Source organism: Coregonus lavaretus, assembly GCF_964263955.1.
Source record: "Coregonus lavaretus genome assembly, chromosome: 31".
Classification (NCBI taxonomy): domain Eukaryota; kingdom Metazoa; phylum Chordata; class Actinopteri; order Salmoniformes; family Salmonidae; genus Coregonus; species Coregonus lavaretus.
This window is the reverse complement of record NC_140018.1, coordinates 13,799,271-13,812,487: the sequence shown is the minus strand read 5'-3', so window position 1 is coordinate 13,812,487 and position 13,217 is coordinate 13,799,271. Positions and strand designations below refer to the sequence as shown.

The 13,217-nt window shown below is 44.6% G+C and overlaps 1 protein-coding gene across 1 annotated transcript in view; it reads right to left on the bottom strand.

Annotated features, from left to right (window-relative positions):
* The window catches only part of afg1lb (AFG1 like ATPase b), a 33,841-nt gene extending 21,110 nt beyond the window's left edge, over positions 1 to 12,731 (bottom strand). The window contains exons 1-6 of the mRNA XM_084148903.1: positions 12,613 to 12,731; positions 11,914 to 12,242; positions 8,535 to 8,592; positions 7,391 to 7,492; positions 6,992 to 7,119; positions 3,968 to 4,067 (exon numbers count right to left, since the gene is read on the bottom strand). Coding sequence (XP_084005029.1) covers positions 3,968 to 4,067; positions 6,992 to 7,119; positions 7,391 to 7,492; positions 8,535 to 8,592; positions 11,914 to 12,242; positions 12,613 to 12,715 — 820 coding nt within the window. The 5' untranslated portion in view covers positions 12,716 to 12,731. The remainder of the gene's footprint in view (positions 1 to 3,967; positions 4,068 to 6,991; positions 7,120 to 7,390; positions 7,493 to 8,534; positions 8,593 to 11,913; positions 12,243 to 12,612) is intronic.
* Between the last annotated feature and the right edge of the window lie 486 nt (positions 12,732 to 13,217).

The following is a 13,217-nucleotide window of genomic DNA, read 5'->3' as shown; positions in this document are numbered from 1 at the left end:
TCCTTAACTAATGTGTAGTAATAGCTAACGTTATATAATTGACTTGCTTGTTGGATAACGACTTAACAAGCTAAGTTAGCAAGTTAATGCTAGCTAGCTATGTCGGTTTGTGTCTATTTTAGCCAGCTAGTTAGCTAACGAACAACTGTCATTGCCACATTAGCCAGCTAGCTTTAACCACATTAACCAACAAGTGATCTAACTAGTTAGCTACCACTATCAAAGCCATCTAACGTTAGCGAAGTTATGTTGCTTTCAGTGGCTTGACCACTGTTGTCTACTTTAAAGATGGCAATCTGGTTTGACTGTCAACAGTGACTCGCCCCACGATGTACTGAAGGCCAGTGTTTATGTTCTGTCCTTGGTTAGGTAACTCATATGATCCATATTCCATTCCTTCCAACCCTCTCAACTCTTGCAGTGTAGTGTGCCCGCAGCTTAGGAGGCATGGTGAAGGCACTCTAGGCATGTCTAACTCAGTTGGTAGAGCATGGCGTTTGCAACGCCAGGGTTGTGGGTTCGTTTCCCACAGGGGGCCAGTATGAAAAATGTATGCACTCACTAACTGTAAGTCGCTCTGGATAAGAGCATCTGCTAAATGACTAAAATGTAAATTAGTGGCATAGTGAAATATCACATTTACATAAGTATTCAGACCCTTTACTCAGTACTTTGTTAAAGCACCTTTGGCAGCGATTACAGCCTCGAGTCTTCTTGGGTATGACGCTACAAGCTTGGCACACCTGTATTTGGGGAGTTTCTCCCATTCTTCTCTGCAGATCCTCTCAAGCTCTGTCAGGTTGGATGGGGAGCGTCGCTGCACAGCTATTTTCAGGTCTCTCCAGAGATGTTAGATCGGGTTCAAGTCCGGGGCCACTCAAGGACATTCAGAGACTTGTCCAGAAGCCACTCCTGCGTTGTCTTGTCTGTGTGCTTAGGGTCATTGTCCTGTTGGAAGGTGAACCTTCACCCCAGTCTGAGGTCCTGAGCGCTCTGGAGCAGGTTTTCCATCAAGGATCTCTCTGTACTTTGCTCCATTCATCTTTCCCCTCGATCCTGACTAGTCTCCCAGTCCTTGCCGCTGAAAAACATCCCACAGCATGATGCTGCCACCACGCTTCACCGTAGGGATGGTGCCAGGTTTCCTCCAGACGTGACGCTTGGCATTCAGGGCAAAGAGTTCCATCTTGGTTTCATCAGACCAGGGAATCTTGTTTCTCGTGTTCTGAGAGTCTGTAGGTACCTTTTGGAAAACTCCAAGTGGGCTGTCATGTGCCATTTACTGAGGAATGGCTTCCGTCTGGCCACTCTACCATAAAGGCCTGATTGGTGGAGTGCTGCAGAGATGGCTGTCCTTCTGTTCTCCCATCTCCACAGAGGAACTCTGGAGCTCTGTCAGTGACCATCAGGTTTTTGGTCACCTCCATGACCAAGGCCCTTCTCCCCCGATTGCTCAGTTTGGCCAGGCGGCCAGCTCTAGGTAGAGTCTTGGTGGTTGCAAACTTCTTACATTTAAGAATGATGGAGGCCACTGTGTTCTTGGGGACCTTCAATGCTGCAGACAATCTGTGCCTCCACACAATCCTGTCTCTGAGCTCTACGAACAATTCCGTCGACCTCATGGCTTGGTTTTTGCTCTGACATGCACTGTCAACTGTGGGACCTTATATAGACTGGTGTGTGCCTTTCCAAATCATGTCCAATCAATTGAATTTACCACAGGTGGACTCCAATCAAGTTGTAGAAACATCTCAAGGATGATCAATGGAAACAGGATGCACCTGAGCTCAATTTCAAGCAAAGGGTCTGAATACTTATATAAATAAGGCATTTCTGTTTTTTATTTTGAATACATTTGCAAACATTTCTAAAACCCTTTTTTCGCTTTGTCATTATGGGGTATTGTGTGTAGATTGATGAGGAACATGTTTTATTTAATCCATTTTAGAATAAGGCTGTAACGTAACAAAATGTGGAAAAAGGGAAGTGGTCTGAATACTTTATGAATGCACTGTATACTACGCCTAACAATGTGTGTCGTGAGGAGGCTCCTATCAATGTGGTAAAACATGTTTAGGGCAACTTTAATAGAAAAAGTCAAGATGAAGCAAATACAACACATTGAAGAAGTCCATTTTTTTTTACTGTGGGTGGAAAAAGGTAAGCTTAATCATACAGCCCACATCCATCCTTCCAGGTTGTGTGTGAGATGCGACATTAGATCCCATTGAAATGTAAGGTGGCCTGACCTACAATGGGCCTGAGAGGCAGGCAGCTAAATTCACCACAGTCACCACAATCTAGTGTCAACCTTGAAATGAAGCATTCAGCCTGTCCTTCTCTACTAAACATCCATTAACACAAGTGCATCTAAAGAACGACAAGGCGACAACTGCTCTGCTCGAGCTACACAACAACAGACAAAAACAAGAGTGTGCTGAGGAGCGTGACACATGATCTCAAAGTAAGTTCCCCTTCAATCACATAACCCACTTTAGCTGCTTTTGATAGCCTAGCACCATCTATCCACCACATAACCCACTTTAGCTGTGTTTGATAGTCTAGCTAGCACAATCTCATGTGGAGATCAATAAAGGAGGAATCCTCCTTTACTTTCATGTCAGGCTGTCTCTGAGGGCTTAGTGTTCCATTAGCTGTCTAATTAAAAAACAAACAAGCATCTCCATCAAGTTTGCGTGGTCAGTCGCTTTGTTCTTAATGGCTGGTAAATGTCAGACAAGCTTGTCTTTGTAATGAGAGAGAGAGCGATCTCGGTTGCCATCAACTGGAAACCCATTGAGCGACGAGACATTGATGACGTTAGCCCTGAGAAGAGAGCCAACGTCATGTCTTTATCTCTCCCTCTCATACTCCCTCCCTTGCTCTCTCTCTCCACCTTGCTCACTTAGCATTAAATGTAACATCACAGCCTTGACAAAACAACAGCGGTGGAATCAACAAAGAGAGAATGAGACAGAGAAAGAGAGATGGAGGGAGCGAGAGTGAGGGAGAGATTAAAGAGTTTACATGGCTCGATTCATGGAACGTGTATCAAATAATTTTTTCCTTCTTTCATGATTAAAAATAACGCTTTGAACAGTCTTTGATCCAGAGAGGCAACACACAACACTGGATTTCAGGTGATTCAGATAATAGTGGTATGGAGAAAAAGGCAGGAGCTGTTCAACATCAGTTCAACAAACAGAAAGAAGCCTAGTTCACCCCAGAGCCATATATTTAAATGTATGTCTGTGATTTAACCCTCTCTCTCCTTCAGCATCATCATCAGGGCTGTGTTCAGTAGGGAGAAAATGTTTTGGAACGGTGTGAAACAGGGAGGAACTTCTCCCATAAGAACACAGCTTTTCGTTTTTTTGTTGCCAAGCGTTTTGCTACAGTGCACTGCTGAACACGACCCCAGCTATACACAGTCTCACCGACCTCCTCGGGCTGCCATGCAAACAATATCAGCTTATTCCAGTTAACTGTGACTGAATCCAAAGGATCAAATATGCATCCACATGATAGGGCACTATATCGGATATCTGATAACCTCCAGAAACAGTGAGAGAAACAGTGAGAGCCCAAATTGTGAGTATAATTGAAAAACAATGGCGTGGGCTATATGGAAGTGAAAGGTGAGCTTGACACGATGTGAAGTGAACAGGTTGGACTGGATGTGAATTGGAGCGGTACTGTAGAGTTAAAGCAGCTTGTGTGACTTTGTTCAACAGCACAATAGGAGAAAGGAGCGAGCTGCATTGCTTTACAAACTGACAATGATGTAGGACTCTGATTGTGTGTGTGTGCCACAAAATCAAATAACAGTACAATGATACCACAGTTGTGCACGAATAAAGCATGAGCCGTGTGAATAATATGAATTGCGTGAATCAAAAAGGTATCTGCACTGTAGTACCTCTCCTTAAGAGACTCAGTACAGAGAGCGAATTTACTTTGACCTCACCGTCAGGGGGCCTGTTGGAGGTGGCCACCACCACTACCCCAGTCCTGAACAACGTCTCAAACAGCTGTTTCAGAATCATCGCATCAGCTATGTCAGTCACCTGGGGGTGGGGGGGAGAGAGAGAGAGAGAATTTAAAGGCAGCCAGACTACAATGTGCCTTCTCTTGTGGCAGAAAAGCATATGGTTGTGTGCGCATATAGGTCAACACATGGGAGCTGAGAATGACCACGCAATCTCCTGAGCTGATTAGTCATTTAGATGTACGTCTTTTCCATTCTCTCACCCTGGTCATGGTCACACACACAACGCAGCTTTCTGTGGAGGACAAGTAGCCAAGCCAACGCGGCGAGGCAGAGCTAATCAACTCAACAGACAAAGCGAGAGAACGAGAGAAAGAAAAGAATAACAAAAAAATGATAGCGATATGAATTCGAACAGGGGCCACAATGGCAAACAAAGAGACTCCCAGATGGCCGCACAAAAGGTGTGTGAAGTGTGTGGGATTGTGTGTGTTAGATGGAGGTCATTTTGTGAAGAGGGCCCTGACGGCTTTACTGTCCCTGAGCTGCTGCTGGCCTCCACGATCATTATCTATTAGCACTATGGAACCGCTGCCTTTTCCACCAACAACACGGCACTACGGTGAATCAATCCACACATGTCAAGAGGACATTGGCAAACATTATGAGCAACTGATTGACTGACCATCTTGCCAAATAGTAAAACTGTACTGTACTTCTGTTACACCCCCCCCAATATCTATATGATCACTATAATCAATCTCCTTGGTCAAATCCACTCTAATGTATTTCATTAGGAATCAAGCAGACTGTAGTCCATGTAGAGAAGTAGGGTTGGCGAACTTGTGGATAAGAGGAAGGGTGTTCCTGTTATCTAATGGTCCCTCCCCCTCCTTAACGTCCCTCTCTTTTCCTCTCCTTTACTTCCCGTTTCATACAGACACTTATGACTGCCATCCCCACAGCATATGCTGCCTTTCTTAGCCTGGAGTGTCTTCTACTTTCGCATGCTAACCCCTCTGCCCTCTGCCAATACTACATTAGCATCGGAGCTAAAGCCTTGATTTTGCAACAAGGCAGCAAGAGGCACTCTCCTTCAGTCAATTAAGGGGTGTGTGTGTGTGTGTGTGTGTGTGTGTGTGACATCCACATAAAGCCAAGGTGCCTGGGACCTATATACTCACTGAATAGGCCCCATTTCCTCCAGCCGTTATTTTTAATTTTAATTTCAAAAGAATCATTTAATTATGACCTTTATCCAACCTGTATTTGTTTATTCATGGGCCCTAAACACACCGCACACTCCAAGGGCCGATATTGATTGCTGAATACGAAGAGAGCAGAGAGAGAAAGAGAGATACGAAAGGTTTCCCAGAGAAAGAGAAGGGGGGCTAATATACGGCACTTGTGCAAGACAAAAACAACGGTGCGACAGCCGCCGCCACTGTCGATATTCAAATGAGCATCCAATTACTCTAGCGGGGAGTCAGTTTACCGCAGCGTCGCACTTGGGTGCCAAATTAAGCCTCTTTTGATCTTACACCCCTTTACGTACACAACAACACAACCTGAGTAATTTCACAGATAGGCCCCACTGACTGGGGTTCTGAGACAATGAAAGCCTGAAGCGCTTTCTTCCCACTCTGTCTCTGTCCTCAGTCTCTCTTTCTCTGTCTCTCCATCCCTCTCTCCGTCTCAGGCGTCCTTCTCAATGCCCAGTATTCATTAGAGAGACTTGGAGGGGGACAAAAGGGGGGGGGGGGGGGGGGGGGGGGCTACAAATTACTGATAATGGCACAGTGCTAATGAAGAGAATGGAGAAATGTCATTAGCATTTAAGAGGATAAGATCCATCTGACCCGCTGCCGCCGCCAGTCGCTTTCCAGCGCCACTCACTTAAGGAAACAGGAGAGTGCGACTGATACCCACATAGCCTCATTTGCATGGCTGAGTGGAGGAGGATGCTGATTGGTATGGACCCTCAACCCCCCCCCCCCCCCCACACAATCCTTCCCTCCCCCCCGTCCTCTTGTTTATGCATCACATACAACGACACACGTGTTGTCCATATTCACCAGTAGCAACAGTCGACAAGCAAAGAAAGCAAAGCAGCAAGGCAACCGTAAACAAAACAAATCAATGAGGATGCGAGAGGAGAGAGAGTGCGGCAGTTTAAAATGTGAAAAGGCAGAATGAAAGGAGAGGGTCTTGTTCCACACCGATGCACCCTGGGAGTGATTAAAGAGAGAGACAGTGCCTACGGTGACCTTTGACCCCCCATAAGGATGAGTGATAATACCTATGCGTCTTATTGTCACTCACTGAGAAGCAAGGCTATATGCCTCTCAATGCAGATATCAACTAGCCAGCATGATAAAAGAGCTAAAGAGCAGAGTACTGGTCTTATTTGTACCAGTGGATACATCACTACTGTTAGGATTGTCGGGAAGGCAACTACAGTTATTGTAATGCTGTTGGACTGCTTATAAGAGGTACATATGATCCAGAGCAAATGTGTGGGGATGCAGCTTCCTCCATGTTATGCCGCCGCCAGTCGCTATTTCAGTGCCCGAGTAGGATCTCCGAGTGCTGCTACACTCACACCAACCACTAGGTGGCTCCAGCCCTGTTTATGTGAGTCTGAGGAGACTCATTACCTTCCCCTCAAATGGCTCTAAGCAAGAGGAGGACATGGAAAAATGCTTTAGAGCCATTACCCTGCCTATGATATGGCCTACTGTTCATCAGTATAAATGAGATGTTAATGTTTTGAAGGATCTGCTAATTCTGTCTATGTCATCCCCATTAGCTGGCACATAAAACTCCACTGACTAATTTGGTGTTCTGTCTTATTAGTTTGTGCAGTCGATAGTTAATGGAAATTACCGTTTTTGTTGTTTTGTGCCTTTTGTTATGCTGTTTTTTAACTGTAGTTTGTTATGTGTCCAAAAACACCTGCTTGAGTCACCTCAAGTCCTCCTCGTTCCACACACACACGCTCACCTGAAACTCGTCGAAACACAAGACACAGGTTTCATTGCTGATCTCCATGGCAACCGGCAAGATGGGGTCATAGGTGAACATTTTCCCTAGCCTCCGTTGAGGAGTGCTTTGTTTCCTCCGGTGGATCCCTTTAACAAGGTTACACAATCGTCAGACACAAACATCTTACAGCACACCTGCATCTGAAATTCAAACCCACTAACAATGCAAAGTAGTAGTAACAGCAGTAATTTTACTTATTTGCATAATGGTACACAATTTAGTATGGCATCAGGATCAGCAGAGAGTGAGGTAAATATACGATACAGAATGTATGGGGGTGTCGGACTTGCTCAAAGTCAAGCAAACAAACCTCTGACAGCTGTATATTAAGAGACATACTAGGAGGAGAGCACTAACTTTTGTGGATGTCCAACATGAAGCTGTTGAAATGGACCCTTTTCTTACATCCGTTATCCACATGAGAGTAAAACATATCCATAAGCATGGTCTTCCCTGTGCCTGGAATTCACCCCAAAAAAGACAGACAAGAACGAAACATATATGGATCATAAAATATAGCTAACAAAATCCACAAAAAAAGCATGAACCATGGCAATACCATGCCTAGTCAGTAGTCACAGGGTCAGCATCAAACTGAATGTAAGTAAGTGTTAGAACTGTCATATAATGTGTTATAACCTGCTGCTAATGTGTTATAACCTATACATAATGTTTTAACTGGCAGATATTGTATTATAATTTGCAGATAATGGGTTATACCTTGTAGATAATGTTTTAACTGGCAGATTATTTGTTATAACTTGTGGGTAATGTGTTGAAAGAGAGCGACACCCGGTAAGAGGTGGACCCATAGAGTTGCTTGTAAAAGGTGGATGGAACAACTGACCCCGGTTAGAGGGAGATGGCTCAGTAGGAGATGGGTGAAAAACTCAGGTTTATTGCCAGCTGCAACACACACTAGCATTACAGGAGAAAATGAGTGATTGTGATAAATGTGATAGATGTGTGAAGATGCATGGTATTTTAGGAAGTGACACACACTAAAGGAGTCCAGATGTGGTAGTCCTTGGATGGAGAAGTCCAGAGGTGAAAGGGAGCAGCATAGATATACAAGAGCATCCGCTCTCTGTGCAGCTGGAGGAGACTGAGTTCAGAGCAGCCTAAACTGGTCCAAACCAGGTAATCGCCTGCAGCTGATTGGCTAGATATGTCTGGTGATTCTGAGCATCAGATGTCAACCAATCAGAGGTCAGTTGACCAAGGTCAGGGAGGTTAGAGAGTTCTACAGCCAGACCTTGGCACCGAAAGGAGAAGTGTCTGAATGGGCTGCAGAAACTGCAACATTTTGGTGGAGCCACAGGGGGTTTTCCACATGTGTTATAACTTGTAGATAATGTGTTATAACCTGTAGATAATACGTTATAATCTGCAGATAATGTGTTACAACCTGCAGATAATGTGTTACAACCTGCAGATAATGTGTTATAACTTGCAGATAATGTGTTATAACTTGCAGATAATGTGTTACAACGTATCTTACCAACATCACCATGGATATAGAACCCTCTGGGTGGTGGTGGGGGAGGCAGAGGCTCCTCCTGTGGATTAAACATTAAATAAACAGTCATAACTGTCAACAAAATGTAAAATGTAACAATGTTTGTTTTTCACAACATCTTTCACAGATGATTGCTGTCATTCTATTATGAGAATTTGAATGAGAAGGGTCATATCGAGAAAGGGGATCACTGAGTAGCTAGCTATATTAATTAATTATCATTGAATCAAATTACATTAGAAAGTATAGGCCTATGGAACATAGACTATTCATTACCATATCATTGTTTTAATCCAGAATTACAGGCAGGGCATCAAGCCTCTGACTACTACAGTATGATTCCAGTTCTCTAGACAACTAGCCTACTGCAGCAGAGCTAGACAAAGGACATCTAATCAACAAGACAGGGTTCCCACGAAGAAAGCATAATCAGCAGAACAATGGGGGGGATTTGTCAGACAAAACAGGGAGGACTGTAGCAGGTTCATCCGAGGTCTAGTACATTGGTTCCCAACTCCAGTCCTCCAGTACCCCCAACAGCACACATTTTTGTTGTAGCTCCAATACAAGCACACCTGATTCAACCAATCAACAGGCCCTCAATTAGTTGAATCAGGGGAGTTTGTCCAGGGTTACAACAAAAATGTGTGCTGTTGGGGGTACTGGAGGACTGGAAATGGGAAACACTAGTCTAGTGGACATCTACAAACCCACTGGGTTGGACTGGCTGATTTAGATACTGTGTTGAAGTGGTGTGGAAGTGTTAAGTCATTCCTTAATCATCCTGATTTTATCCAACAATCACATAATCATAGGCCCACTGTTTGCAACTTGTTGACCAGGTTGTTATGGAAAAGATGAGCTGCTGTTCCTCCGTAAACTACCTCATAGATAAATAACGTTTTTGACCAGAAAGTGGTTTTGGAGCTGATTTAATTTTGCCTGCAATTCAGCAGCAACATTAGTCAGTGTCCACTGCCCTTCATGAAGCACCAGACTCTCATATCTCACGACAATGGCTGATTCATTGGCGGAAAAAAACATCCCTCCCCTTCTTCCTACCCTCCCGCCTCCCTGTCCAGTCCTCTCCCTCCCTCCTAGCCTGTCTTCTCCACCTCTCTCTCTCTCCCCCTCCCTGTCCAGTCCTCTCCCTCCCTCCTAGCCTGTCTTCTCCACCTCTCTCTCTCTCCCCCTCCCTGTCCTGTCCTCTCCCTCCCTCCTAGCCTGTCTTCTCCACCTCTCTCTCTCTCCCCCTCCCTGTCCAGTCCTCTCCCTCCCTCCTAGCCTGTCTTCTCCACCTCTCTCTCTCTCCCCCTCCCTGTCCTGTCCTCTCCCTCCCTCCTAGCCTGTCTTCTCCACCTCTCTCTCTCTCCCCCTCCCTGTCCTGTCCTCTCCCTCCCTCCTAGCCTGTCTTCTCCACCTCTCTCTCTCTCCCCCTCCCTGTCCAGTCCTCTCCCTCCCTCCTAGCCTGTCTTCTCCACCTCTCTCTCTCTCCCCCTCCCTGTCCTGTCCTACACTGAGGTGAAATGCTGGAAGACAGTGTGTGACTTCTCGCTGACTTTCCAAGCTGCTCTCTGGAAACGCGGGCAGTAATTGTCAGTGGTGGCCGGCAGCCATGTTTTAATGTTACGGCAGAGTGGAGAAGGACAAGGAATGCCTCTCCTCAGTCAGTCGGCCCTCCGCTCAGCTCAGCCTCCAATTTTCACTCTCACGCTCATCCGGCTCTGGAGCGTAGAATAGCTCAAGTGCAAAAAGTTCACATGTCAACACGTTAGTGTCAGAGGTTGAGCTCTTTGTTATAGACCCCATTTTTACATCCTGTAACCATAGTAACCAGTCCACTCCTTAGAAAGGTGAAAGGTAAATGAGGACTGTTACGATGGTTGGTTATCTTAACAACTGGTCAAACTGACCAAGGCCTAGTAGACAGGATGACCAATCTGACTTGAATGGGGGTGGATCCTCCATAAACACTGTACCATTGTTAGCCACTACAAAAACAAGCCACATTGGGTCAATATTAAGTCAAGTGTAGTCTGCTCATAGTCAGTCAGAGTACAATGGTGAATGAATGCCGACAGAGAGCAGACAGCAGCAACATGACCCGATTCAAAACAGTGTAATTGCATAAGAACTCTAGTCATGTGGTGTGTGTGTGTGTGGCAGACTGACAAACAAGGATGAAGAGGAGAGGGGGTAGTGAGAACCTTACACCTCAGTATTTTCAGTCCGGAATGTACTAGACAATGGGGATGCCCTCATTACTGCACAGGGATGATGAGAGAGGGAGAGGAGAACCAGAACCACCCCAGCAGGAGGTCTCTCTTTCCTGCTATCCAAAACATCTCATTCTACCCCCCTCTGTCTGTGCGCCAGGCAGACCCCTACACTCCCACCCCATAGCATAGACAGCTCTACCGTCCCCTGACCTAAAAAGAAAACAGTCCCCCATACAGACCTAAAACCGCTATACTCACACGCACAAACACGCGCACACCCCTTATCCTCCCTCTGACCATGGCTCCAACAACATTAGGGGTACAGAGACAGTCAGTGTGGCAGGTGGATCCTCTGTGATGTCCCATGGTGTACTGCTCCAATATGTGTGATGTCAATGGAGCAATTTATGCAATGCTAAGAGTCCAGATACCATTCAATTTATAAAGCTCATCTAGCAGAATCAAGCCATTTCATGATTGGGCAATGGCAATCTAACTGTGTATGACTAAGCCTAATAATGGTGTTGTGTCATGTGTAGTCCTTATGGATCAGCTAGAATATTATTGAACTGAGGAACAATGTGGCTTTCCACAAACGCTCTACGACTGGCAAAGGGAATTTTGCTTCGGAGCATTGCTTGGTTTGCAAAATTTCGTACATACTGGTAGTCATTTTATTATACTGCAATCTATCCCTTCTCACTGAATCGGGTCTTGATAGTGTTTCATCAACATTCTCTCAAAAGCACACAGGGCCATAATGTTTGGTGAGGGCAAGCCAAATGTCAGGAACATTATAATCAAGTGACTAATTGCTTCTGTTTGCTAACTGGGACACAGTAGGGGGAAAACACAAGTCTCCTGCCAACACTGGAGAATACCGATCCAGTTAGTGAGAGGCATGCTGTGAGTGACAGATGAGTCATCCAATGACAATCCAGCATTCTCCATTAACCTTAAAAGTATAGGAAGGAGAAAGCTTCTATCAAAGGTTTAATAACCATGATGCAATATTCCTATGCAATATAGGGCTAAATAAGATCAAATAACCATGCAATACAATAAGGACAACCATTCAGCATGAAATTATGTATTGCATCAATTTGTTGCATTAGCTAGTGCATCAGTCAAGTAATCCATACCTCTTCTATGGGAGCATCATCCCCTTCAGTTGTGCTCAATTTGGAGTCTTTTACTTTCTGGCGCTTTGCGTTGCCGTCTTTTGCCTCCTTCTCCTTAGGCTTGGGTGGGGTCAGGTAGATGCTGTTGGAATACCCTCGCAGGGTTTTCTGCAGTTGCCCCAGCTTATGTAGAGCATCTATTTGCTGAGTGTCCTTCTTTAGTGAGCCACAGTGGATGAGACTGTCATAGTGCTGCTCGATAGTTCTGGTGGACGCCGAGGTGTCTGACCTGGCTTGGTTCAAGGGGGTCAATGGTGATGCGGATGGATTACATGTGCTTGTTGTGTAGCCTGGCAAAGAGGAAGATGAAGACAATGATACAATGTACCATCAACACGTACAGTGGACATATAACAGCAGATTATCATCAACTCACAACTATAATACTGTATGCTTATGTTAGGAATTACTAGATGATCATCATGCCAATAAATCTCATCACACTGGTTTTGTAAGGGGAGTGTATCAAAGACTAAGAGGCTAGCTAGTTAGCCCTTTATGTACTGTAATGCACATCACATGAATGGGCTAACAGGCTACAGCTAGCAATTTACGTTAGCTAATGTTATGCAAGTTATCTAACTGTAAGCTTGGACAACAGAGTTAATCCTCTGAATGATCACGAAATGAAACATTTGGACAAAATGTAGAATCTCTCACCTTTTGCAATGCTGCTCGTGGGATACCAAATGTTGTTTTGAGTGTGTTTTAGTAAATATCTAAATAAACATCTGGTCGCCAAAGACGATGTGTACGCCGCCATCTTGATTCAATGGAGTGAAACTTTATTTATAAACATGTAGAATCACCATAACAGTTATGACACAAGTCATTTTCTTTGAAATAAACTACGTTATGGGCGAGTTATAAAGCCAATCAAAATCTTTTACATTTGATATGTCTTGTATATTTTTGTATACGTAGCTATTTTGTTGATTTTGTGAGGAATTAAATGCAACACTTTACACGGCGCATTTAACTCTGATTTATTAATATTTCTGATGGAATAGTGCAATTATCAGCCAATCAAATTTTAAGGGCATGGCCATTACCCTTTAAATACGTTACTTATTGCTTCAAGCCACACCTCAGCACACCCACCAAACGTACCTCAACGCCTCTTCATGAACGTACAAGAACGTTTTGTGGAAACATGTCGTTCAGTACAAACCGTTCCGCAACATAGCAAACGTTCAAGCGAACTGAACGCACCTATATTATAAATGTATGGTGCTTTCAAGACAACTGGATACTCTAGAAAGATG